Here is a 26290-nt window from a genome sequence, read left to right as displayed (position 1 = left end):
TAACCTCATTACTCTCATTTCCACCCTAAATGCATTCATGGCCAGCATGTGCCCGCTTTGTTCCCGGCGTAGTTGTCCTTTGGCTTAAACAGCTTCCTCTTGTCCTTGGTGTGTAATCCCCTTACAGGCAGGTTCATATCCCCTTACCCCTCTTTATCCCACTTCACGCGAGGCTTTGAAAGCCGTGTGTCTCACCTCCTGCTAGAGAGACTCATCATTGCCTCGTCATCCTGGGAGTCTGTCTTTGTACCTGTTGCAGTATCACATCACCTTTCTCGAATGGGGATAACCAGACTTGCGCTCATTGCAGATTGCGTCATAGCATTGCAGATTGTGTCATAGCATTGCAGGTGGGGCTAACCGGTGCCTTGTGCAGTGGCCGCCCATGCACATCCTCTTCTGGCAATACCTTGCCTTTGGAAATGCAGCATTGGGTTGGACGTGCCTTTTTCTCTATGTGTGTGCCATGAGTCGTTCCTCATAAACACCGTGGTCAGCTGGCGTTCAGAAATCCTTTTCCTCCACTGTTATTGGCAAATTTAGGAGCTTCAAACTTCTGGCATTGGTCCCAGCAGCACAACCTTGAATTTGGTACTATTGAATTTCATCGCCTATCTATTATCGCACATTTCAATCCCATATTCTGCTATTTCTGAAGGTTAATAGGAGCGTAGATTCTTGAATACGAAGTGGTTCTGAGAGAGTTTCACACCATTGCTGTTGTGTGCAGTGACTAATAAGCTTGTAAATCACTTTTTAATTCTTTCAAGTTTTCTTACTGCTAAATCTTAACTTAGTAAGACCAGCAGATAAACAGATAGCTCTGCTTTTCCTTCGGTTCCCACAGACAGCAAAGTGAGAAATCACTCTGGGTCTCGTGCTGCTGTGGATGTCATTACTGCCTCTCATTATATTCAGAAGGAAGCTGTGTAAGATCAGCAAAGTCATAATTACAGAAATATAATAGCCATATGGGCAGTGACAGACTAGTGCCTAGTTAAGGATGGAATTAGACTGGTACTGCTCTGCATCTGCCCAAGAGTATTTGTGCGCCCAACAGGCCTGGTTGCTACCTTTGCCCTCTAGGCACATTGCTGGTGATGGTGCAATGGAGAATTCTTTTTCCATGTGCTGCGTGTGTTAGATAGGTGCAATAATTCCCTGGAGGAGCTTCCTCTCCTAAACTGCATTGCAGCAACTCCCCTTCAGAGCTGTTTTGCAGAGTCTTTGCTGACTGTATCTATTCTGACAACTTTTATGGTGTCTGCTGTCATCCAATGTGTGTGCTAGTGCAAAAGGGTACATTTTTTTTCTGTACATTTGACTCAGGATGCGCACATCATTGTATCTTCTTCCTCTCTAGAGCTGGATGAACTGCACCACATGGTCGCTGTATGCTCACTGCATGTTCTGGGTTTTGTTTTATTCCTGTTGAGAGATGAAGAAGTTTTGATGATTCGCTTGGGTTTAAGATGGTGTGGTATGACACTGTAGTTTGTTGCTACATGTCTGAAGACTGTTACAGGTGCAGGGGGGCATTCCTGTGCTGACTGATCCGCTGAAACTACCAAAACTCCTTCATCAGAGACTCTCCCAAAGTCTTCCCTACCCTGGTCAGTCCTGAGGTACAAGAGAGTCTTTCCACTGAAGTCTAGGTCATTCTTGTGCCAGCATGGGCTTTGAACATAGTGCTAGTCTGATGGCCATGGATAGCACTAGAGGCTGTTTTTCAGGGTGTTTTATTTTCTTCCCTTACTTTCTGCACATAGGGATTATAGAAGTTTAGATTTTGCATGGATTTATTAGGAGGAAAGCAATCAACAAGAGCATTTAAGAAACAATAAAGGATTTAAATAGGGGATATTCCTGTTTCAAAACATCTAGTCTTGATTATCTTGCATTTTTATCTTTTGAAGTTTTATAACTCAGTAAAATTGCAGAACTGTTTTAAAGTTTGAGGTCAAACTATATTATGCTGTGTAAACCACATTTATGTCATCTTTGTGTATTGCTACTGCAGGGATTTGAAAGTGTGAATATGAGGGACAGCTGCTGCATTTAAGCTTGCAAAAACTTTCAGGTCCCACAGGTAAATATTCTCTGGCTATATCAGTTTGCTGATGATCAGTTAGTTCCTTCTATTCTGCTATATATAGTACTAGACATTCAAAACAACCTCTGTTTCTTTGGTTAGAAGTGTGCTTTCTCATTGATACTGAACTGGGTATACATGTGATTAAAGTTGTACTTGTTGAAGACTTGGCAGTTTTCAATACCATGTTAATCACTCAAAAATAGATTTTGACATTTTCAAAAGCACGGAAGTTTGGCAAGGAGGGAAAGACATCTCTAAAAGGGATGGACATCTGGAAGAAAGTAAGCCTAGCCTGTCCTAAATATTTGTTAAACAAGCAAGTAAACAGAAAAAAAAGGCCACATGGGGGCCACAAGTTTCAGATGTGAAAGAAGACTCATAACTTTGAGGAGGTCCTGCCGGTTTGTTTAGCCAAGCAAACGTGGAGGTTTAAATCATAGGAAAGGGTATGGGTTGGTCTGCAGCCACCTTGACAAGCTGTTGACTTGCGGTGCTGCACCACCAGTGCCATCCCTTGTGCTCATGGGCAGGGCAGGGCAGGGCAGGGCAGGGCAGGGCAGCGCTGCCTGTGCAGCCCCATCAGCTCCTAGGCAGAGCATGGCCCCGGCGTCGAGAACAGCAGTGCAGCAGGGCAGTGCCAGGCTGCAGGTGGTGCTGGGCTCCGCTCTCCAGGCCGGTGTTGGAGGAGAGCTGTGCTAGCAGCTCTGAGGTCATCGGTGGACAAAACGATTGACTCACTTAAAGGACAGGCTGTTACGGGGCTGCTTTGTCTGACTACTGAAATCTTCAAAGGGGTGGGTTCCCGTTCTTCACCTGGGATCAGAAGAGAGAGCATGGAAATCCAGTGCTGAGACCGAGATGCCACCACAGGAAATTGCTCCATCTCTTGAAGCCCATCAATAAATAGCAGAAAGACAGAGCTTGAAGAGGGACACAACTCTCCCGTGATGTGGCTTCTGCGGAAGAGAGTCCTCCTGTACTCTAGAATGGTAGTTTGCTGGACGTCAGTCCTGACAGTGACTCTCAAGCTCCGTGGCAATGTTCTCGTCCACCAGTTGCTGCCTTGCCCAAGAGGAGTAGAAAGAGAGGTGGGCACTGTCATCTTTGAGAGCAACAGATGTAAACAAAAGTCTTCTCTGGTAAAACAGACACTAACTTGGGGTGACTGGTGAGGTGGGATGCTCTCCTTTCTGTGTTCATCCATACCTAGGATGCCAGGGAGCGGTTGCTCTGTGTGCGCTCTGCCTGCTGTCAAATCTAGACAGTGACTTCATTGCCTTTCGTTGACTCCTCCCATCACAAAGGCTGCCTGGACCATTAAGACTGGTTTTAATTAGGTTTAATCTGAGTGCCAGAAGGTTTGCTTTTCCTTTTGTCATGTACAGGAACACCACCTCTGCTTTCCTGTCCATTAGCCTTTTGCTGTGCGGAAATTCAGTTGCAGTGTGGTGAACACTCCTTGAATGCTGTGAGTTTGGATGACATTCATCGATAACTCATATCCAGACTTTGGTAGCAAGAGTAGATCTCTAGCCAAATACCAGACAGACTAGACCCACTTCAGAGCAAATACACGACAAAGGATATTCAGAAGAAAAAGGGAGGAAAGAGCAGCTTAGCTGCAGATGAGGTTTCAGCAGTGCAAGTGCAGCATTTGCAGAGCGTCCTGGAGGTGTGTTGACCAGATGCATGCTGCAAAGATGCTGCCTCACAGCTGCATCAGGTCTCCGTGGCTGGCCTCTGCTGGCATCATGTACCTCATGGAAGGGGATGGAGACAGGGAATGTGAAACACCCATCGGTGCAATGTCAAGCTTGAGCAGTGTTCTTGGTCCTGGCTTTGTGCCTTAGCCTTTGCTCAGCTGCTGGTCCTTGAAAACTGAGCTCTGTGAGCCTGATTTGTGACAAGGGAGGCTATGGCTGCTTGCCGTCTCTAACCACAGCTCAACAGAGGAGGTGCAGGTTAGGGGAGGTGAGGCCTGGTCCTGCTTCCATCACAGCTTGGACAAACAGGTGACCTGCGGCTAGCCACCCAGCTGAGGTGTGTCGCCCTGCCTGAGGCAGGCTGCAGCTCTGCAGAAGCTCTGGTGCAGAGCATTTTGAAGCTGAAGCCATCCAGCTGCTCTCCAGAAACAGCCTGTGCCCCAACAAGCTCGGTCCAAAGCAGGCTTGCCCCCCACCAGCCTGGTTTTTGTTCTGGTGGCCACGGACCACTGTGCAACTTCTTCACGAGTGACTGCAATTGACATGCATAGGAGCCATGGCACACGCGATGAATCAGTATTCGGGAAGCGCGAATGGCCGCAGGGCTCTAAGCCGTGCTCCACCAGCTAACGATGGGTGCTGAAGGCACCTCCTTTCTCTAATTACGCGCTTTAGCTTGCAGAGTGGAATGCTGCTTTTGATGTTTCCAAACTATAAGTCCTTTTCCCTTAGACGTTCAGTCATGCATATTTAAAACTACATTTCAAGAAATTAGGTCTGAAAATTCCCAGCAGAAATGTATTTTTGCATTTTATTTTTATCCAGAGATGACCACATTTTTGTCTGCAGCCAACTTAAAAGATACATCAGTTAATAGAGCCACTGGTGACTAAACTGTAAAACAGAATATTTTCTTTCATTTAATGAAGTGTCTTACATAAAAATAAGCATAAGCCTCATGATTAAGAACTTAATTTTACTAATATTTCCAAGTATTTTTCTGTAAGTGCAAGGTATCATAAAGCTGAGTTTTCACCATAAGAATATGACTGTTTATTGTAACCATTCATTATGTGTATGATCTTAGTGTGGAGATGAGGTCCCATATCTCATTATTCTTCCTGAATCTTCCTACAAGTGGCATGTAATTAATTATTTCCTTACAGGAAAATTCTATAAGAATACGTGTTTGCTACTGTAGTAGCAAGAAATGATTAGTTTTGAGCCATGCTGCAAGGGTGTTTTCAAGCTCTTGTGCTGTGTGTCCCCCACGCCTGCACTCTTTGTTAGTGCTTTTAGGACTTCTTGGGCCATATCCAATTCTTCATCCTGCAGCAAACAAAATGACTCTGATGTTTTCTTCCCTGCTGTTCATTAAAAGAGCATTGGCTGCTTCTCCTGGTTGCAAGGAGAAGGTTGCAATCACCTCTCTGTGATTTTTAACCTGTTTTCCCTACAGAATAAGTCACATGGCCCTGATTGTCATTTCTGCCCTAGCCTGCATGGAAAGTGTTGGTAAACCTTGGTGTATGGTTAGTGTATGTATGGGTGGGGGTGTTGGGAAACAGCTGGGTTGTACATACAATTTGTATTTCCTATCAGAGATCATTTAACTCTACTTCCTTGTAGCTGATAGAGGCACTGTTAAAGTTAGGGATAAGTACACACTCTGTTGTCTGCGGAGTCGGTGGTGAGTAGCCAGATCAACTCCATGATAATTTAGTATTCACTTCAGCATCTATCTGACAGTCAGTATTTTACTTTCTTTTCATAATTTTTGTTACCAGCACTACAATTTGACTTCTGAGGACATTAATCTGCTGGCAGCTCACTCAGGATGACTATTCATGTACTTATAATAGTGTCCCAGCAAGGAAAAGCACTGAACCTTAAAAATATTTTTGAAAAGGAAATAGGATAGTAGTCCACATACACAAAGTAGCGGTGCGAGAACAGATTGTTAAGCTTCACATCAGTGTGCCTAACCAAAATCTCCTCCGCTGTATTTCAGGGCAAATCTGGTGGCTGCCCCTCACCTGGGTGCAGTAGATACTCAGCTCTGACCTGGTGGCAACATGAGAGCAGAGGCAGCATCCCCGTTGCTGTAGTTTGCACGTGCTGGTATCCCTGATGATGGTTTCTGCAGGGAGGGCGTGGGCCAGTAGTTTTAATACATAGGAATGGCATTTTTGGATTGAAAGAGCAAGAGCTGTGGTGGATAATCAATTTTGTGACAACAGCTAGTACTAGATGGATGCTGAGCAGCAGGTATCATAACTCAAGTGAGTTGCTGGGGCGAAGGGACGAAGCAAGACCCGTTGTGCTGAATATCCTGCATGTGCAATAGGAAGAGACAAGCCTGAGCCCAAAGAGTGGCAGCCCTACCCAGGTGAGACAGGCAATGGGTCACAGAGAGGAATGTAATAATCTAACAAATTAATCTAATGGCATTTTTCCTTTAAATCCTTTTGCCTTGATTTTCTTAGGAAGGGATTATTTAGATGGGAAACTGGCAGGAAAGGAGAGGAAGAGGAGGGACAAGCCTGAGTTAGAAGAGCAGGGAGACAGAAATTGTCACATCAGGTACTGGGGGATGTATTAAGAAGTGGTGAAGTCAGGGACTGGAAGGCGCTAGAGCAGTTATGTACCTAAATGGCCCTTGAAGGTGTTTTCTTCTAACACAGTGACCTTTACAGACTGCCTCTCAGTTTGCAAATGGTCCAGAAATGGTTATTAATTGGCTTGCAACTTTTTCTTGAGTAGAGTCTTCACTGAGTAGAATATAATTATAGCAGATTTTAAAAACAGACAAGGAAGTTTTACCAGAAATATTTGTTTCTGTCTATCATCAGGATTTCTTTTTTTTTTTTTTAAGCACCTTCATTTTTAGTGGAAATACTAGGCAGCATCATTGGTGACTACACCTTTGGTGATGGTTTTGTGTTTCACTTTTCTCTGTCAATGGGCATAATTTTTTATTTTTTCCAAAAGGGAGGTAAGGACACAAAACAGTTGACTTCTTCCAAAGATACAGCTCATGGCATCTTCATTTCTTATTAGCTCCAGCAGAGGTCGATCCTGTGCAAAAGGTAACACAAGTTGGTTTTTTAGGTGTGATCAAATCACCAGATGTGAGAATAGAGAATTCAGCTGTGTTGCTGGCTTACATGCATCTCCATGGTGCATCCTATCTTTTCTTATTGCTTTGCTCCTGCCTGTGAAGAGCTGTCACTGAAGCTCAGAGGAAGATTTATCTTTGATTTAGTCACCTGCCTGCCTGATGAGAGCCCAGAGGCTGAGGCAGGAGAAGATTCAAAGCCAGCCACTCCCATTGCTTGGCAGGCTGTAAAGCAAGAACATTTTGAATGTGATCCTTTGCCTATTTTGGGAAAGTTATAAAATTTTCAGAGGTAGGCCAGTTATTTTTAAGCCTCTCTGGACATGCTTTTAATGCAGGATTTGTTCTGGATGCTCTCAAGGTCAACCGTTTTCTTCATGAAAAAGTTTCCCTCCTTTGGGGAAATATCTGGTAGATCTAATTAGCTGTGTGCCTTGGTCCTCTCTCATTTCCTCACAGCCTGCTAAACCTATTGCTAGACCTTTCAGCTTCAGCCAAGATGGATTGCCTTAGCTCTAGTCTGCCTTCACCTAGCTTCATCCATTTTATGTACAGACTTTCTCTAGCCTGCTTGAGGAGAAGATTGCAGTAGAGCTGTGCAGAGACAGCATACCTCTACCAAAATGCAGGAAGGCTGGTGTTTGGAAAAGGAAGTATTGGAATCGAGGAGCTGAAAATATCAGCAACATGGGTATTTTCCTTGCATCTGACTCTTTGCTGCCACTTTGGATCTTTTTTCCAGTTGCACACATTTTACATTCATTTATCAAGGTTGCAAATATGAAATGAAATAGAAAAATGATACCTACAATGAGATCCTGATTAATGAAGCTGCTCTCCTGCATCTCAGTTCTGTGGATAAAGAACTGGTCCAGGGAAATGCTGAGCTCTTCCTGCTGCTTTTGGAAGCAGTAGGGATTGCTGTGTGCTCCGTATCAATCAGGATTGGGTTCCAAGTTTCATTTTGCCAGAGCTTAGGAATCAAAGTAGCTGACATCTGTAATGAACAGGAGGACATGAATTATGTAGACAAATAAACTAGCAATTACTGCTGCACATTTATCTTCACCTCTGTAAATGATAAACTTTAAATATTCCATATGGAAGCCCTGCATATAAATTAGTTCCTCTGCATTTGGGCCTCTTGAATCTCTGTGGATGCAAGCTTTCATGTCTCCTATCTCAATTTAAGGCAGCAGCTTCCTTTATACCATGGTGCCAATTCTCTGTGAGATCTGGGGTATGAAGACAACAGACTCAATTAGGATGTAGCATGCATTCAGTTTAAGGAGTATGTAGTGTTTTCCTGCCTAATTCTGACAGAATTAAAGATAGCGCGCTTTCAAAAGTTATTCTCTGAATCCTCTCCTCTTATTTACATAGTTCGTTGCTGTTACCCAGAAGGAGGGGGTTGATAGTTTAATCTTTGTCCCGTCACTATTAAAAGAAGTAATTCTTAACATTTTTCTGTTGCTCTTTATTGAGAAACTGTGTGTGTTTAGCATTAGTTCTGATTTCAGCAACGCCCGGTGTTATCAGAATATCACTCTCCCTGCCTCCTATAAAGCTGCACCACATACCCTTGTATTAATGCTGTTGGCCATATCTTTGTCTGTGTGTCTCTTAAAAGCAGATGGTTTATTGGACAAGTGAAGTTAGACCTAACATTCAGTTCAGTCGTATTTCTGCCTGCCTGTAGCCTGTTAACTTTTTCACCACATCCAATCAGCTCCAGAACTGGGGGCAATACCGCAGATAACATTGGAAACATCTGTACTAATGCTGAAGGAAGGCAAAAGAGCTAGAAACCCTGCCTTTGACTGAAATCAGTGACTGGTGGGATGTGTCTGTGATACCGTGCTTGGGAAGAGGCAGGACAAGGCAAGGAGAGATGCTTTGGTGATCCATGCGCAGTCTTGCTGTCCTGCTGACAATCCCCATCATTCAGATGCAAGAGTAAATGTGTGATACACAGAGTAAATGTGAGATACACAGAGATATTAGCTGGGAAGGAGCAGGGGAGCATAACGGTTCTTGGGAGGCCAGTGAGGTTTGAGCATGATGCACGTGGCCAGAGCAAGGGATAGAGTTGGTTGGTTTTTTTTTTCTCAGATTTTTTTTTTTTTAAGCCAGAACATGCCAATTCATCTAGACTAAAACACTCCATAGGAACATCTTGATTTCAGTGGAGTTTTCTTAGGAAATGACCAGGTGGCCTACCTGCTTCATTTCCTGCCATCTCGTTGGTCGAGGGTTTCTGGGGTGTGTTTGCTGAGCCTGAGTTCAGACGCAATAAAATGTGAGACCTGCTAGCGCTGAACAATGCGATTTCTCGTTGTGTGTAGTCTTTACAATCCTTGCCCTTCTTGGATATCTCCTACGTTGGGTTTTTTTTAACCTTTAAAATGTTTGACCTAAATGAAGGGCAGGCCTAATAATGTTTTATTGAATGCTACATCTCGGGTTTCCTGGCTGAAGAAACATGAGTCTAAGGGCTTCCACTGCAGTGAATTTTTGTGAGGAAGACTTGATCTACCTTTGATGAAATCCAGGATGAAATAGCTTTCTAATAATGTTGAAGGCTGGAGAACAGAAAAGAACCAGAAGTTGCAGGGTGAGGGTTTTTTTTTTCCTTTTCTGGTCCCAAAAAGAAATAGTGATTCAAGGTTGCTGGTCTTGAAAGGTCGGTGCAGCAACGTGGATGTGAAACCTGTCCGAGTTTCTGGGGCTTGTTATGGCAGTAGGAACTGGCCCTGAGCATGAATAAGCTAGATCTGCCCTGGCTGCTGGCATGAATCTCTCTCTAATGATGTTGTCTGTTTGGGGATGGATGCATGCTTTGATTGTTTCATCCAGGTGTGGGCTATTACTGCTTAAACCAAGGTTTGTATAAAGTCCAAAGAAAACTTCAGAGCTCTTTTCTGAATCAAAGCATTGGGTATGTTTGTGACAGTCCTTGAAACCTGATATTTTGGGTTTTTTTTTTCTTTTTTGCTTTCCTTTAACCACACCAGAGGACAGGACAGCACGAAAAGCTGGATAACCTCATCATGTAATAATCACAGCTTCTGTTTTTCCATCCACACTGTGAGTTTTACATCCATAAGCACTGAGAGTGCATTTCACCTGCCTGGCTCTGGTTGTATGCAGTGCAGGTAACTCTGCCTTGGGCTCCCTGTCATCTGTGGGACCCAGCACTGTGACGAAGTGAGTGGTCAGAGATCTGCTTTAGGAGGGCAGAGTCTCCACGTTGGGGGTCCCAGCAATGACAGCAAGTGAGTGAAGCTCCCCAACGCAGCTGCAAGCCCAGGCAGTGCCAGCCCAGCCCTGGAAGTTGTTCCATGGGCTTCATTAATCCTGCCCCAAGGGCAGCAGCGTGCCCATAGGACATCCCTCAATGGCTGGTAAATATTGAAAATGGCTGAGGTATTTAGGCAGCCCTTCCCTGTGCATCCTTCCTCTGATCGGCTGTCTCTGTGCATAGTCAGACTCTGAGCTAGAAACCATAAAAAACCTACCAACAATCCGTGAAGTCAGAGGTGCTTGAGGGAGGTGGCAAAAGGCAGGGTTGTCTTCATCGCATCGCGCTTGTCACAGCTGGTGTTGTGTAAAACGGGGACGAGGCTCAGAGATGCTGCTCTGACCCTTCTGCCCCTCAGGGGCTGTGGGGGAAATGGGGTCCCAGCCCTCCAAAGAGCAGCTATCGATGGTTCTCCCACAGCTCCTTACGTTTGGGCAGGATCTGTCCTGTAGTTGCTTTTTAGAAGCATACCTTATTTTTTTTTGCCTTTGCTAATGCTTGTTTTTCTGTACCACTCCAGATGTCTCACTTGGGGCATCGTAGGCTCTGCAGATGCCAGTTTGTTTCTTCTGTGTCTGCTGAGGAGCTGGGGTGGGATTGTGCCCCCTGTTTAGCACAGGCTGTAGTTGTCATGCCATTGCCAGGACAAATCTTAATTCTTGGAGGGGCCCTTCGAAGGCCAGGTTTTGCTGTAGAAGTCCACTGGTGGAGCAGGACTGCTGCTCTCTTGCTCCGTGTGTGCCAGCTGTTGCAGGTGTTTATAAATAAAGCTGCTCTGGCTGGTGAATCTTGGCTCAGGGGAGCTCTAAAACTCGAAAGGCTTGTGGTTGCTCTCTTCTGCCTGCCAGGATATCTGAAATATTTTGTACATCTCCAGGAAAAGATGTATTGATCATATCCATGTATCTATCTGCCACAGTTTGTCTTGATGATTTCCTAATAATTTTCCATTCTGCCACTGAACTACATGATCATGGTCTGAAGGCAAACGTTACAGTGGGAAGGGAGTGGGGAAGACCTGGGAGAGACTGTGCATTGTGGGAGGTGCTCTGAGTTTCCTTTTAGACCTTTCAGATGCAGATGGACCCGCGTCACCTATTGGGCCTGACTCACAGGTCACACTGGACACAGAATTAGGCTGGTGTGGTGGTTTCAAGTCAAACGAAGGAATAGCTTTGTTAATCAGGTATAACCATACAGGGCTCGTTTCCACAGCCTGTTGGGGTGAGAGGTAGAGTAGGAGAAGATGTGTGTAGTGATGGTGAGTGACAGGAGCAGTGTGTATTCCTGCTGCCTTGTTTTCAGGCCAGTGCTATCCTGGTCTTCTGTCTGCCCTTGTCCCTCCTGCTTTTAAAGAAAACAAACCTAAAACCCAAACCAAACAAGAGGCCAGTACATTGATTGTTCCTTTGATTGTGTGATGGAGCAGAGAGATAGGGATAAAAAATATATCTGGAAAATAAGAAAACAAGGTTTGCCTTTGTGTAGAGGTGGGCATTAGTCATACCACTACTCGTGCTCTGTTAAATAAAGGTCATGAAAAGGTTTGCAGAGAAGTCTTCTGGTTTTTCCTCTTCACGAGCAAAATTCCAGCTGGCACTGCTGCAACCCAAGGTGCGTCCGCAGCGTGTCTTTGTGGAGATGTCCCATCCCCTCTGCACAGTGCCAGGCTTGCTGGGGGTTTAGACCTCCCCACAAACTGCAGGATTTCCTTAGACCCGTGTAAATCAGAGCTCTATTAAGAAACAGAAGGGGAATGAGCCACTGAGATGCTTTGCACCTTTCTTCCCAAAGTCTGTGTGTACCATAAATTGGATAGGTCCCCCTGAGACAGAGGGAAACCAAGCTCTTAAAATGCATAGTAAAGGGTTAGTAATTGTTTCAAATAGCTGACTAAAAATGCTTTTTATTACAAGGCTTGAGTTCCCTTTCAAATGTGAAGCTGCTTGTTTGTTTTGGCAGCGAAGGCTGCTTTTACGTCTCCCTGGGGACAGTGGTAAAACTTTCAGCAGCTCAGACACAGAAACCAGCCCTTTGTCAAACCGGAGGTGAGAAACCAAAAGTTGTTCTGCAGATTTCCGAGTCCCCCACAAAGTCTCTTTTGGACTTTGCTGATTAATCTGCACCCTCTGGAAAAGCTTTTGTTAGGGAGAAGAGGGAGAGAGGTGAAGACAGTGTTGTGTATGGATGGGACCAGACTCAGCAGAGGTGTTTGATGCCTGTAGGTAGGTAAGGTACTTGGTGATTTCTTTTTACATTCAGCTGTTAGTTGGTGGGGTACAAGAGCAAGGAATCAGCACTTTTCACACAGTTGCACTGAAAGATGAACAGGACCTGGATTTATTCCTATCGCCACCCTGGGCAGGAGAGCAGAAATCTCTGCTAATCCTGTCCCGAAGGTGTGACAGAAATGTCGACGCCTGCCACAGCTGGTCAGGGGGAGCAGGGAAGGCTTAGGGAGACAGAGGGATGGGATGGGTTTCCCTGGCAGTGCTGCACTCTAGTGTGCTCTGAGTGGGAGCGAGATGGGGACGTGTCTTCCCTACAGCTCTGGGAGGTGTGGGGGAAGGAAGGGCATGAGCTAGGAAGTGTCAAAATTGCCAGGTGAGATTATTTTCTCTCTGGTATAGACAGGTATATAATGTGTCTCTGAGGACATGTTAATTTGCTTTTGTCTGTCTGGTCTCCTCTCCTTCTTCTCTCTCTTTGTGGTTTCTTTTCTTCTCCTGCATCCCTCCCTCTGTGTCTTTCTTCAGAGCATCTATTTTGTACTCTCCCTCCTCCTGGTATTTTCCTTAGATGGCTCTGATTATTCAGCAGCTCTGCTGAACACAGTTCCCTCTCTGGAGAGGGAGAAATGCTGCACCAGAACAGCACTTTCTGCCACTGCCGCAGACAGGTCGGGCAGAGGATGGGCTCCTTTGCCTGCTAGTGCTGAGCAGGAGGACGATGGAAAGGGTACAGTGGGAAGGCAGTGACAGGGGTGCACCCTGCATAGGCCTTTATGAGCCAGCCTAAGTAAAAAAGCCAAAAAGCTGCTTTCCTTTTCTCCTTCAGGAAGGCTTTCCCTGAATTAATTCACATCAGCCTGTATGAAAAGTAGCTGAAAGATATTGCAGTGTAGCTCAGCTGGGATTTTTTAGGGGCAACATAACTGTGAACAAAGATCCCCTCCCCACCAGGGCAACCCTGGTGTAATAGTGTTGAATTTCAAGATTTCACAGTAGTATAAAGATGTTCACAAGAGAAAACTTGGAAAGCGATCAAAAGAATACTGTCAGGACATTTCTTCTGCTCCTGCCCCTTAGCAGTGGCCTGGAGGAACTAGTAAGAAGTTTTGGGGGAATTCAGGAAGCGTTTGCAGAGCTGGCACTCAGGACTGGCCCTTGGTGTCCCACCTTTGGCCGCCCTGCAGGAATGAGATACCTGTGTACAGTCTTGAAGCAGGCATGTCAGCATCAGGTGATGATCAGCAGATGGTGCAGGCATCATCGCTGTTGTGGCCCCTGCTCGATGTCGGTGTGCGGCACACCATGGGCTTCCCCTACATCCCTGCTGGTGCTGGGAGCCTGCGTGCCCCAGCTGCCCTGCAGCATGGTGGCCTCTGCTTGCATGTCTCAGGCAAGAGGCTGGGTACTCCCAGGGCCCACTGGTGTCCTCCCACCCCGTGTCAGGGGGGGAAGCTTCCATGCAGCCAGGGGCTCGCTTGCTGTATAGCCTGGGGAGTGGGAGAAGGCTCACTTGCCAGAGTAATGCACTGCAAGGGATGCTCGTTTTCCTGAAACTTTGGCATTAAGAAGGGCAGGACATCAAGCAGCAGGTTTTTGTGGTTCAGGCAGTTTTTGTGGCAAAACTCAGGAGGTGTGAGGTGATGGCGGTTGTTGTTGGCTTTTGGTAAGAGTGATGGAGTTGGCCACCTCTCAGCGTGCTGTAGGAGCAGAGAGCCTGTTCCTGCAGACAGTACACTCCATCCTCCCTTGGCAATCGTCAGCTTTGTGGTGATTAGTCCTAGATGCTTGTCCTCCAGTGGCAGTCTTAATGTAACATCTCCAGATGCTGGAAATTAATTTTCTCTGTCCATCCCTCTGGAGTTAGTAAAAGTCTTGAGGCTTCCTTCTGCCAAGGCAACAGCACCAATGAATCTCTTCAGGATCACTGTGTATTGAATTTGGATGCCTTCCCTAATAGCTCCTGATGGCTTTCTCCTCTTGCTTTGCAGATCACGGGTGTTATCCTTCTCGCAGTTGGCGTCTGGGGCAAGCTCACCCTTGGCACGTACATCTCTCTCATTGCTGAGAACTCCACCAATGCCCCCTACGTGCTCATCGGGACGGGTACCACAATCATTGTCTTCGGGCTTTTTGGCTGCTTTGCCACTTGTCGTGGCAGCCCATGGATGCTGAAACTGGTAAGCATGCCAAAGTGCCTTAAGCAAGAAGGGAAGAGGTTTTGTTGATGTATTGGGATTCCCTCCCACCCCCTGCCAAGCTTCACCAGATGTTAACATGGTTTTTTAGGCACATAAGCTAGATTTTCTTGATCTTAATGTTCAACATGTGTGTCTTTTGGACAAAGAAGGGGAAAAAAATCTTTGCCAAAACCAGTTGTTGATTGAGTATGAATGAATTTTGCTACCGCGCAGCGTACAGGCCATGTGTGATTGGGAGCAGGGTGAAATGCTGCTGATTAATTATTCTGTGAGTAATTCTACAATTGTTCTGTTTTTCTGTGAGCCAGATAGATAGGTGTATTTACAATCTTAAAAATGTCCAAAGCATCATAAATGTGAAATTCATTTGACATATATTTTAAAGGGGTCATTTTAATACTCTGATGTGAAATCTATGGAAAAAATAGTTGGTACCTTCTAAAAGCATACCAGCCTTTCTTTTTCTCCTAACATTCACTAGAATAAAAGAAGTCAACCCCAGAAAACAAAGTTCTGTATGGTATGTTTGCCCTCATCTCAAAAGCAGCATGGACTCGAGGTACACTAAGCAGAGGTACAGCAGCTGTCTCTCAGTCCAGTTTAACCTCTTTCCCTATAAGTTTCTCTGTTCTGAGTTTTCCAGCCTGCCTTAAAATGCAAAGCCTATATGATAAACTGTATTTTTAAGAATATTGAGGAGCAAAATCCTACATGTGTAATGATTTGAAGGGTGGAAATAGCACTTGTGATGCACTGAGACAGTGGAAAAGGGCTTGGCAGTACAATGCATCTCCTGCTACAATATTTTGGGGCGGATTTTCTAAGGAGATGGGACGATTCTTCTCCAGTTTGAACTGGATTTAAAAAAAGGACATCTTAAAGAGAGTTAATTTCCTCAATTGATGGCACAGTAGGGGAGAGGTAGCAGCTGCAGATCAGTCAGCAAGTATATGCTGGTGGCCAGCTGGCATGTACCTAACGCTGTCATAGGCACACCACTGCTGTCTCTTGCTGGTGATGTGCTGTCAGGGCACGTGTAGAGGCTTGTCGGAGTTACTGCAGTCCAGATGGGAGAGGGATAAAGGTGAAAGAAGATCTAAATCCACAGGAATTCAGACTCTGCTAGTTGCTCCATAAGTCATGTAACTTTTCTATATGTATGCCACTTACAGTGGCATGTGCTGTTCCAAGCACATGGTTTTATTTTCACTGTACACCTAAGAAATATTTCAAAACTTTCTTTGTCTCCTGAACAGAATACAGGCAGTGATTTGACAGCTGCATTGATTGTAGAGAATGATTTTTCTACTTCTCCCTTCACTGTTGTCCTCCCTTCCCCAACAATCTTCCATTAAAAATAAACTTCCCTCTTTCCACTAAATCCTGCTAGAACTGAATTTAATTTAAAATGTTTCCTTTTTTAATTAACTGTTATTTAGCACATGGAGAAAAAAGGTAATTTTCCCTCCAGAAGATTAAGCCCCAATTTCAAATTTTACCATCCCACTTTGCATTTTTTTCTTTACCTTCTTTATTTCTGCTTAGATGTATTTTTAATAGTTTGTGAATGTCTACACTGAAAGCGCTGGTTTCAAGGTTTATTTAGTTCCAGATCCAAATGCTGCTCCTAAAGCCAAACATGGGCCTTGGCCTAGCAAAGTGTTTGAAGCATCTGTCTAGTATTACTGTGAGAATATGTCCATCGAAGTCAGTGGTTCAGTTCATTCATTGGAGAAACTTCAGGAATCGGGCAGTAAATCCCAGTCTAGCAGTGAGATGGATAAACACGAACCAAAACACCTGGAGAAGCCTATTTACTTTAGCAGAGTGCCATGCAAACATAAAGGGTCTGTTTGTATTCCTTATTGCAAGATCAAAACCTGAGTGACCTGGATCCATCTCTAGCATGTGAGTGTGTTTTAATTTATATGAGAACGCTAAGAAATGTGGGAAGAGAAATGTTGGAAAAGCCAGTAATTAGACAATACATATCATTTGTGAGTTGTATAGACACATATTCAGGCAATAACCTATGTATCGCCTCTAAAAGACCTTTGGTTTATTAACATCTTTAAAGGGTGTCTAGAGCAGAAAGTTAAATTTTATGTGATAACTAGGCAGAATCTGTGCTGAGACAAAAGCCTGTCACGTTCTGACTTCTTTTGCCTCCTTCCTTTTCAGTATGCCATGTTCTTGTCCCTGGTGTTCCTGGCTGAGCTAGTGGCTGGCATTTCAGGGTTTGTGTTTCGCCACGAGGTAGGTGGAAATGTGCTGAGTTCGCATATGGCAGCGCCTCCCGGGGCAGGAGCTGCTGAGAAGTTCTCTGGAGCGTGGAGAATGTGTCGGTCGCTGAGCTCGGTGGCTCCATACGCATCTCCAGGGATGCGACTGATGTGCAACAATAACATGTACAGCTCTTAAAAACTGATGCGATTCCAAATGAAGGGATTTAGCCAAAGCTCTTGGCCTCAGCTGCCTGATAATTTACTCTGGAATTATCGGGTTTTGTGTGTCCATCATGTAAGATCTTCTTTACTCTTTTACATATGCTGAGGGCTGCAAAATAGATTAAATACTTTTCTTAAACATAGCTTCTTCAGCCAGGCAAGTGCTTGTTTATATAAGGCAAAGAGCACTTCTGCATCAGACCAAACTCGATGTTTTGTAAATCTTTTTCTTTTGGGGGGGAAGGGAGTGGGATGGGATTTTGTTTCTATCCTGAGAATAAAGAGAGATTAGAAATAGAGTGAGGTAGGAAACTGGGACAGGAAGAAGCTTTAAAAAATCATGATGGTCTAGATTTGTAGTAGCACTTCTGCTTTATCCACTGTAATCAGGTCTATCTCTGGCTTTAAGTCCATGGACCTACGTGCCATTAGTGCTGAACCAGAACAACTCTAAAGACCCTCCTTGTCTCTTCTCTTTGTATTAACTGGCTTTCTAGTCTCCTCTTTTGACATGAGATTTCCCTTGCTATAGGCTTTTCTGGTGTCTACCCTTGCAAGTGGTGGATAGTTTTTAATTTGATCCTGAAATACCTGTCCATCTGCTGAGGATTGCCATTTCATCTTGCCTAACCTGTGGCAGCCTCAGCGGCAGGTTGCTGCTCCCTTTTGGGAGAGGCAGTCTCTTGTGAAGGTCATGTGGGTTGCCCAAATCATCTGCTACCCAGCCCCTTTACCACCCAGTCAAAGTGCCTTTCCCGGTGATGTGCCTGACCTTCTCCAGCTGAGAGACCTCTTCTTCCGTACCCAAACACCTTTGGTGCTGGGGACAAGGGCTGCCACCTGGTCAGGGGATTCGTGTCTTCTTTTCATGTCACTGGTTTCTGTCACCAAGGAGTTTGCCCAAGCTTTGGCTTCCACTAGGCATCCATGAGCAGAGAGAAGCACGCAACCTTCAGACTTAGTGCTGGAACAAAGTGTTTGGGGAAAAAGCATCAAAGGGTATCTTTCTTAGAGGTTAAGTCATTTTCTGTTTTTTAAAATGTAGCAGTTTGATGGGGTGGTTTTCTTTCTATGTCCAATAGACCCCACTTGAAAAATGGCATGAGTGACTCCTGACAGTTAAGAAGGAGATCTGCCAGCTCTGAGAAAACACTTAAAAACGAGTGGGAGGGGCTAGTTTGAGCGCCTTGTTAGGTTTGGAAATGCATTTGCTTCTGGCGAAAACTTCTTCAGATGTTACGCTTTTTGTTGCTTATGTGGGCTGTTTTTTTCCTTGCCCTCATAGATCAAGGATACTTTTCTTAGGACATACACTGAAGCAATCCAGAATTACAACAAGAACGATGAGCGGAGCCATGCAGTGGATAACGTACAGGAAAGTGTAAGTCTAAAATTGTATATTAAAGATTAATAAATAGAGACAAAGCATACATTCAGATTTGATCACAGAACATAAAATGTGGATGGCTCAAACTGCAAGCTCTATATTGCAAGCAAAATTAGAGGCTGGCAAAGGTGACCTAAAGATCAGATGTCCAAGATGCCTAAGTTTTAATGAACAACCTATGTAATAAAGACAGGGCCTGTCCCGTTTGCTTGTTGTTGGTCCCAAATCTTGAATTAGGTTTAGGAGCCAGTTTTATCCCTTGAGAACGAGGTGTTCTTAAGGGAATCTGTCAATAGGATTATGAAATGTTGTAAATTTGAGCTGGAGGACACAGGATTTTATAATCTAGTATCCTGTATCACTGTAAACTGCAGCAGTTCTCTTCACAAGTACAATGAAAGGCTGGCAAAGGAGACCTAGTGAGTTAAGGGAAGAAACAGGGTGTATTTTCTCCAGAGGAAAAGGAGGTGGACAAATGTGCTGCTGAGGTTGTCAGTGAAAGCTGTTCCCTGGCCATGCTGGAGGGATGGGTTAGGTGCTCGCTAGAAGAGCCATTCTCACCCACGGGGTGCAGTAGCAAGGCAATGGGAGGTTTCCTTGCCTTCCAGCAGGGCACAGGGCATGAACAAATGCCACAGCATGGCCAAACTAGTTGGAGATGCCAACCACAAGGGACCAAGCCCACCAACTACAACACAGAGCGATAAAATTCACATTTAAATTCCTACTGGAAACTGTACCATAGCAAGAAGCTATCCCTTCAGCTCACAATACATTCTATGAGCCAATTTGCTTTTCATACGATTGTAACTTCCTGAACAGCTGAAATTTTAGTGTAATTGTATCGATGACTTCTATATCTTCTTTAGAAATTACAGCTGTAATGTTGGACCCCTCAGCGTGTTTGAAACTGTGTCTTTAACTTGGCTTCTCCGGGTTGGCAGATTACTGTACTGCTCTAAACTGAGTATATTCTGCTGTCAAATTGTTTGTTTGCCTAATGTTAACCTGTATTTTGAACTTCTGATTCCTTGGAGTTGGCTAAACTAAATAGTTTTGAGTAATTATTCAGTGTTTCTGCCGTAGCAAAATGTTCATTTCATTTGTAGCTCTGTTTTTACAGGAACTGCATTTATAAGCCCTTTTCATGCAGAAAATTCAGCACGTATTCCATATCTTTGAGTGACTTCTAGCTTAGCATCTAGAGCAGAACATCCTTCCCAACTTAGGTTTTTTCTGCTGATTTCATAGACACACTCTATGAACATATGGTCTCCTTCTATTCATGGCTCAGTGAATTTTCCTAGAAATTATTTTGGTGAGTTGGAGAGGCTTGCTTCACCTTAGCAATTTGTACTAGTTTGACCCTGTATGTGTTATATGCAATTGTATGTAATGCTTTGGGGTTTTTAAGGCCATTTTTTTGGACCACATTGTAAGGCTCTGTCTTGAATTTCCATGATCATCTTTAATCAAATAAATAAATAAGCAAAGGAAACAAACAAATGAAAAAAACCCCAACAGACATTCAACTAAAAAAGATGGCTTTATGGCTGGACCTTTGTCAAATGTTACAAATAATAGCTCTGCTCATAAAGTACCTTTTTTTTTAGTAGGTTGTCTGCTCCCATCTTCTGTAAATGACATTCCTGATACTTTTGTGATAGATGGGGTGGTATCTACTTTTCAAAACTGGAGACAACCTGTCTCTATGTTGATTATAAGTTTATTAAGTGGGCAGTGATGATTCTGTACTATTTTTAATTCTGGTTTGTTTGTTTTAAATCTGCTTCGTATTCCTCATAGCTGAGCTGCTGTGGCATTCAGAGCTACACCAACTGGAGCACCAGCCCTTACTTCTTCAAACACGGCATCCCTACAAGCTGTTGCATGAACTCCAGTGACTGTAATACTCAGGATCTGCGCAACATGACCGTGGCTGCCACTAAAGTAAACCAGAAGGTACCAGTAACATTGTGCCAGAGGCAGTTGTTATGGAACCATCCAGTACACCAGTGAAGCGTATGGCTGCTTACAATTGCATTTCGTTTCAAATGGTTGGTTGATAACGTGTGTATTGGGCTGGAGTGATGGTAAGGATGGGCTTTGCCCCCTGCTTGCTTTCAAATTCTTTAAGCTGGCCTTTCTCAAATGACCAGTGCGTACGTTTCTGAGGAGGAGGGATTTTGTTCCCCTTCCTCGCAGCAGAGGTTGAGGTACGGCACTGCACGCAGACGCAGTGCTGGCTGGGCACAGGACTGCAAGTGGCATGTGCGCTTGTCTCCCCTTGAGGGTTAGGTTGGTCTTCTCTACTTCTCTTCTTGGTCCTGCTGAATGGGGTGGGTTTTTGTTGAGGACAAAGATGTAGCTAGGTGGAGGGAAGGACAGGTTTTACTCTTGCTTATGTTCAAAGAGTAATTTCACTGCCGGAGCCTAACTGTCATCCCAAACAGAGAAAACATGGGTGATGGACAACAAGTGTTGTGGTTGGCTGGTACATTTACAGTGACTCTTAAGAAGATCTTTGAACATGTGCTGCTGCAAGCATAGCGTGGCCAAAGTGACCCCTCCCCTGGGGTCACCTAAAGGAGCAGGTTGGGAAAACAGAATAGGGTTGGGAAAGCAGGTTGGGAAAACAGGAAGAAAAGGAATAATTGGAGAATAAAAATACAGAAAACACAAAGGAAGGGAGGAATGAAGAGAAAAGAACGCAGCATATGTAGCAGACACTGCAGTGCAGAAATACAACTCAAGTTATTGCTTTAAATGCTAGTGCATCATCAATTCTTTCTTTCTCACTTGAGATTTGCAAGAGAGGCAACAGACTGTTGGTAAAAGGGATATTGTGGCCAAATTGTAAGTTGCAGCATAGCTTAGTCAGACTTAAGGATTATTTTCTTTTTTGTTTTTGTTTTCAGAGTTGAATTTAAAAAAATAAATAAAAGTCCTGAGCAGCTAACAGGGGAAATATGGAAATACCTTTCTGTCTTCTGTTTCTCTTTTTCACCTCAGTCACCTGTGAATAAGAAGGTTGGAGTGGTGGCTGAGCGTGGCCTGAAACATCTTTGAAAACCAGTCAAGTGGACAACATTTTCTAGCATGTATTAAAAAAAGGATACTAGAGGGTTATTTTCCACTAAGCCTTTCTTTTCTGTAATAGTTTAATGAGAGCCACTTGTTGCGGGCATATGTGGGACATCAGTGACATCCATCTGTTATGAAACTCACAGTGGCCACCAGCAAAGCAATCTTGCTGGGTTGCATGAGTATGAAGGATGAGCCACTCCATTCAGTTGCACTTCGTGAACTTTAGTAACTTTCCATTTTTGCAGAAGTGGAAAGAAGGTGAGAGGCGGGATGGGGTGGATCTAGGGGATTTGCAGTATGGCCAGCATTCCTGGCAAGCAGAGTGCCTCCTGGGCAGTCTATCCTGAGACCTGCTTCTGCCCACCTTCCCGGCAGGAAAGCTTTCTGGTGTGACTGGTACTCCACCAGCAAGTCCTACCTTTCCAGTTTGGGATGACCATGAACTCTGAACCTTTCCTGGCTGTATAACTGAGTGGGTGCCATTTGCATTGCCACCACCAGTCTGATGTTTCCCCAAAGTGCTGGGCTTGCTCTGCCTACACAGAGAAATCCCTGTCCACTTGCGAGTTCCTCTTAGCAAAGGATGCCTGCAAAATTGTAGGAAGCAGCTAAGGGATGAATGAGCTTGTGCTAGTCCAGGGCTAGTAACTCACTTCCAGCCATGCTTGCTCCTAAGTGTCTCTCCTGCAAATGCACAGCTTGCCTGACAGAAGAGGAATTCTTCAGGAAGCAATTGACTTAATTACTTGATTTGATTACCTAGGGGAAGTTTGAATGTCCTGCGACATCTGAAATATTGTGCCCCATTTTCTGAGATAGCCATTTGTAATCAAAGGTTGTAAAGATTTCTGTTTAGCAGTTGTGAGATCTCAGAGTTGTCCCAAATGTTTGAGCAAGGTGGGATGTTTCTGAAAGGGGCGTGAGAACAAAAAGCAAGCAGGAGGAAATATTGTGTGTCCCTATGCTTTCACTTCAGATAGGAAGCAAACGTCATTGCCTCTGACCCCAGCCCCTTGCTTATCTTGGAAATAGACACTTTGCTCTCTGTGTGTTGGAGAAAAAGGAAAAAACGTATTGTCTGTGTTGCGGAAGACCCTTGTTACCGTTCCTATAGATAAGTATATTTGGACTACACCTTTCTGGTGGATCTTGCAAAACTATCAGTAAGACAAGTTCTTGATGAGCTAATCAAATTACTAGCAGTTTGTGAGGACTGATGATGAATTATCCAAAGAGGATTAAACTAATTATATAATTGCAGGACTAAAAGACAACATTCCTGGATTTTCTTTGCCAATTCTGCCACTAACTTGCTTAGTGACCTTGGGTAAATCATTTAGTTTCTCTCTCTGTTTCTTCATCTCAGATGGAACTAATACCTAACTTTAAAAGCTGTCATTAAGATTAGCTAATTAATGTTCACATAGTGCATTTAATCTTCAGAGCTCATTACCAACGAATCTCAAGAACTATTTCTCTCTAAAATCTTAATAAAGGAACAGATGCATGGACTGAAGAATGATCGGATACTTGCTAAATTGTAACTTCTGTCTTCTGAATCAGCACCCAGATGTGCACACACAGTGCTTCCCATACTTCTGTACTGTACATGCAACTCTTGGGTGCTTCTTGCACTCTTGCTCTGTGCACAGTAAGGACTGAGCAATTAAGCCGTATTTATGCAATGCACTTCAGGAAACAGATGATTGTGATTTGGGAAAACATAGTCTTCAAATGAGGAGAGTGATCAAAACTATCTCCCTTTCATGTTTTTTAACGAGATCTTCTGTCTCCCTCAAATTACCATTGCTGTTAGATGTTGCATCTCTTGAAGGCTGTTGAACAGAGCAGATTTCAGAAGAGCTGGGAGAACATTAAGCCATGTCAGACAGAATAAAAGCACTGCTTGAGAAATCTAATCTCATTTCATAACATGTAAGACACACACAACTATAGTTACTTGATGTGTTAAATAAGCAAGCTTGAATCTGACATATTGTACACTGTTGTAAGACATAATTAGGGATTAATATGTACACTTAAACATCTCAGAACTGAATTACAGCTATGCTGGTCCTCAGCTACTATTAGGTTTACCACTTCATTACTCTCAGGATTAAATAAAATGTCTTCTGATATTATAAAAGAGGTTAAAGAAATGATACAATTTAGTTCATGAATGGCCTGTCTCTAATAGAGGACCTCATCCTTTCCTTCTAGCTGTTGTTTTTTGCAAGCATCTAATGCTCTGAAGTCACGTAAAGAGTTCCTAAAGTGTTTGCAGAAGTGAGGGGGGTGTGGATGGGGGTCGAACACAGAGATAATTCTCTCTTAAGGGACAGGAGTCCAAACTGGAAAAGGGAACTCAGTGTTACTTCTGTTTTTTCCAACTTCTGACAAAGTGGATAAAGTTATAACACTAAATAAAATGCCTTGGGACTGGCTTTAGACTGAGAGTGGTGTTGGTCATTTGAAGAAGCATGGCAGAAGGGGCCAAGGGGTGGCTTTCAATTGTGTGGGCAGATAGGTTAGTAATGAAAGAAAATAGACGTTATCCTTTTTTTCTTCAAGTTTTACATCACTTGTTTAGATTCATTTAGACACCACAAACTAGGAAAGCTAATTTCAAATGCTTTTTTGAGGGGTAGAGTAGGTGAGGGGAGAAATTTGGCAAAAATTATCATACCGAGGGGAACATCTCAAAAAAGCCTATCCAAGAGAAGGGCAGAAATGTGTATGAATCTTCTGGCCCCGGGGTGGGCTGTGAATTGAGGCACGAGGAAGCGAGTCAGCTGATGGAGTCAGGGTCTGAGCTAGAGAGAGAAAATTGGGTTTGGGGAGCAGGACAGGGAATTTTATGTCCAAGAGCAAATGAACCAAGAAACTTCATACAAACCCCTTGATAACTTTGTTATATGGTTTAAAGTTATATACTACTCAATACCTTGCCTGGTGTCCTTTGACAGGTGAAGGCAAGCAGAAATGCCTCACTGGACACCTGAAGCATGCTTGTATTAAATATCTGGAGTATTAGGAGATCAGCATCATTTATTCATTTTTGACACCTGTATTGTATTATAACATTACCTTATATTGTTACTGGTTTGGTTTCAGGTCAAAGCTATATTAATGTTTTTTAAAACATTGTGAACTGTCTTTCTTTAATAAGACCTATAAAAATGAGTGCAACATCACATTTAGCTTTTAAAAGTACTGAAATACATTTGTTTCTAAAAAGAACTGGTTTTGCCACCACTTTCCATCATTCACTCAGAATTGCTGTTAAATAAAAAGGTGACATTGTTGGAAATTACAGCAAAAATATTGTCTAGCCCAAGTCCATTTTAAATGAGAAATTCGTGTGTATGCATTTGTGGCAAGGAAGGTTGATACAAGGAATTATGATGTTTGTTTTCCAGGGCTGTTATGACTTGGTGACCAGTTTTATGGAGACAAATATGGGGATCATAGCTGGAGTGGCTTTTGGGATTGCATTCTCACAGGTAAGTGCATAAACACTTCCCTTCCCCTCCTTTTTTTCCCCTCTCTCTTTTTCTTTACCCAGACTTCAAGGAAGGAAGGATTATGGAAAGGGACTGAACTCAGCATGCTCATTAGTCCTGAGGTCATCTGTTCATTGATTTTCTTTTCTTCAACTTAAATGAAGTTTCTCCTTGGGAATATCAGTTATGGTTGAGCTAATGACTAGCTCAAGGAAAACAACTTGTCCCTCCACTGGGTCAAATAGAGGTTAACCCAATAAAACATTGGCTTATAATGGAGCATAAACAGCTAAGAAGACAAATAGCTTATCCATTGTTTAGGTAGGCTTCTATGTTCTAAGCATTCTTATTTTTTCTTAAAGGAGTCTAGAATTCAAATAAGAGTGTACCTTCAGGCGTCCCCATCCTGGACCTGGAGGGGGCACCTGGTTTTGGTCACCAAATTTTTTTTTTCTTCCTTTTAGCACTGAACAGAGATCTGCCGAAATCAGATTATTAAACCAACTCCTTGCCTGCACCATAAGGGATTTGGCATGGGAGGGACAAGAGGAGAGCTACGAAGGCATTTGCTGCTCCATGATATTCAAACTGCCTTTACCTAGACAGGAGTTGGGGAAACTAAAGGTCTGGTCAGAAGCTTCTGATGAAGAAGGGGCAGGAAAACACCTGCATCTTGCAACAAGATGCTTCTTTATACTAGTCACTTCATGTGTGATGGCAGGGACTCTCCTGGAAACATGCAAAAATGAGAGAGAGGGAGACAGGGGCAATGCAAAAGTGCTTGCAGAATGGTTCAGCAAAAATGCACAGCAACATGTATGATGCCTGAACCACTTCCACCTGAGAGGCACTCTGCCTTCTCTCTGCAGAGTGTACAATAGTACAACTGCAAATGTCATATTCTAAAACAATCATGCAACTTTCATTTGCTTCATTCACACAATATTAAAAATCTGGGTCCTGAGGTGACACTGAAAATATGAATATATCTATCTGTTGAATGACTTTTGTTTATCCAGTGGTTAGAAAAAATGAGGTGATAGGAAAAATTATTTGATGACTTCTTAAAACTCATGAATTCAGTTAGCAATCTGTAAGTTTACACTGTGCTGCACTGGAAACAAGTGATTTGCCAGTGCTGTTGCCAGTGATGGGCAAGTGAATTAATGGGAGGGCTGTGGCTGCCCTCTTGCCCCTGCTGCCCCATATGGTCAGCCCAT

At 43.7% G+C, this 26290-nt stretch overlaps 1 protein-coding gene across 1 annotated transcript in view; it reads left to right on the top strand.

Annotated features, from left to right (window-relative positions):
• TSPAN7 (tetraspanin 7) overlaps positions 1-26290 on the top strand; it is a 100285-nt gene that overhangs the window by 66135 nt on the left and 7860 nt on the right. Inside the window, exons 2-6 of the mRNA XM_087758679.1 lie at positions 14437-14625; positions 16828-16902; positions 18379-18474; positions 20287-20442; positions 24987-25070. Of these exons, the coding sequence (XP_087614805.1) occupies positions 14437-14625; positions 16828-16902; positions 18379-18474; positions 20287-20442; positions 24987-25070 (600 nt within the window). The remainder of the gene's footprint in view (positions 1-14436; positions 14626-16827; positions 16903-18378; positions 18475-20286; positions 20443-24986; positions 25071-26290) is intronic.

The sequence above is a fragment of the Nipponia nippon genome, unplaced genomic scaffold, assembly GCF_047370975.1.
Source record: "Nipponia nippon isolate SJK-2023a ecotype South Korea unplaced genomic scaffold, ASM4737097v1 scaffold_2, whole genome shotgun sequence".
In the NCBI taxonomy this organism is placed as follows: Eukaryota; Metazoa; Chordata; class Aves; order Pelecaniformes; family Threskiornithidae; genus Nipponia; species Nipponia nippon.
Note: the sequence above shows the minus strand (reverse complement) of the source record. Positions and strands in the feature narration are given on the sequence as shown.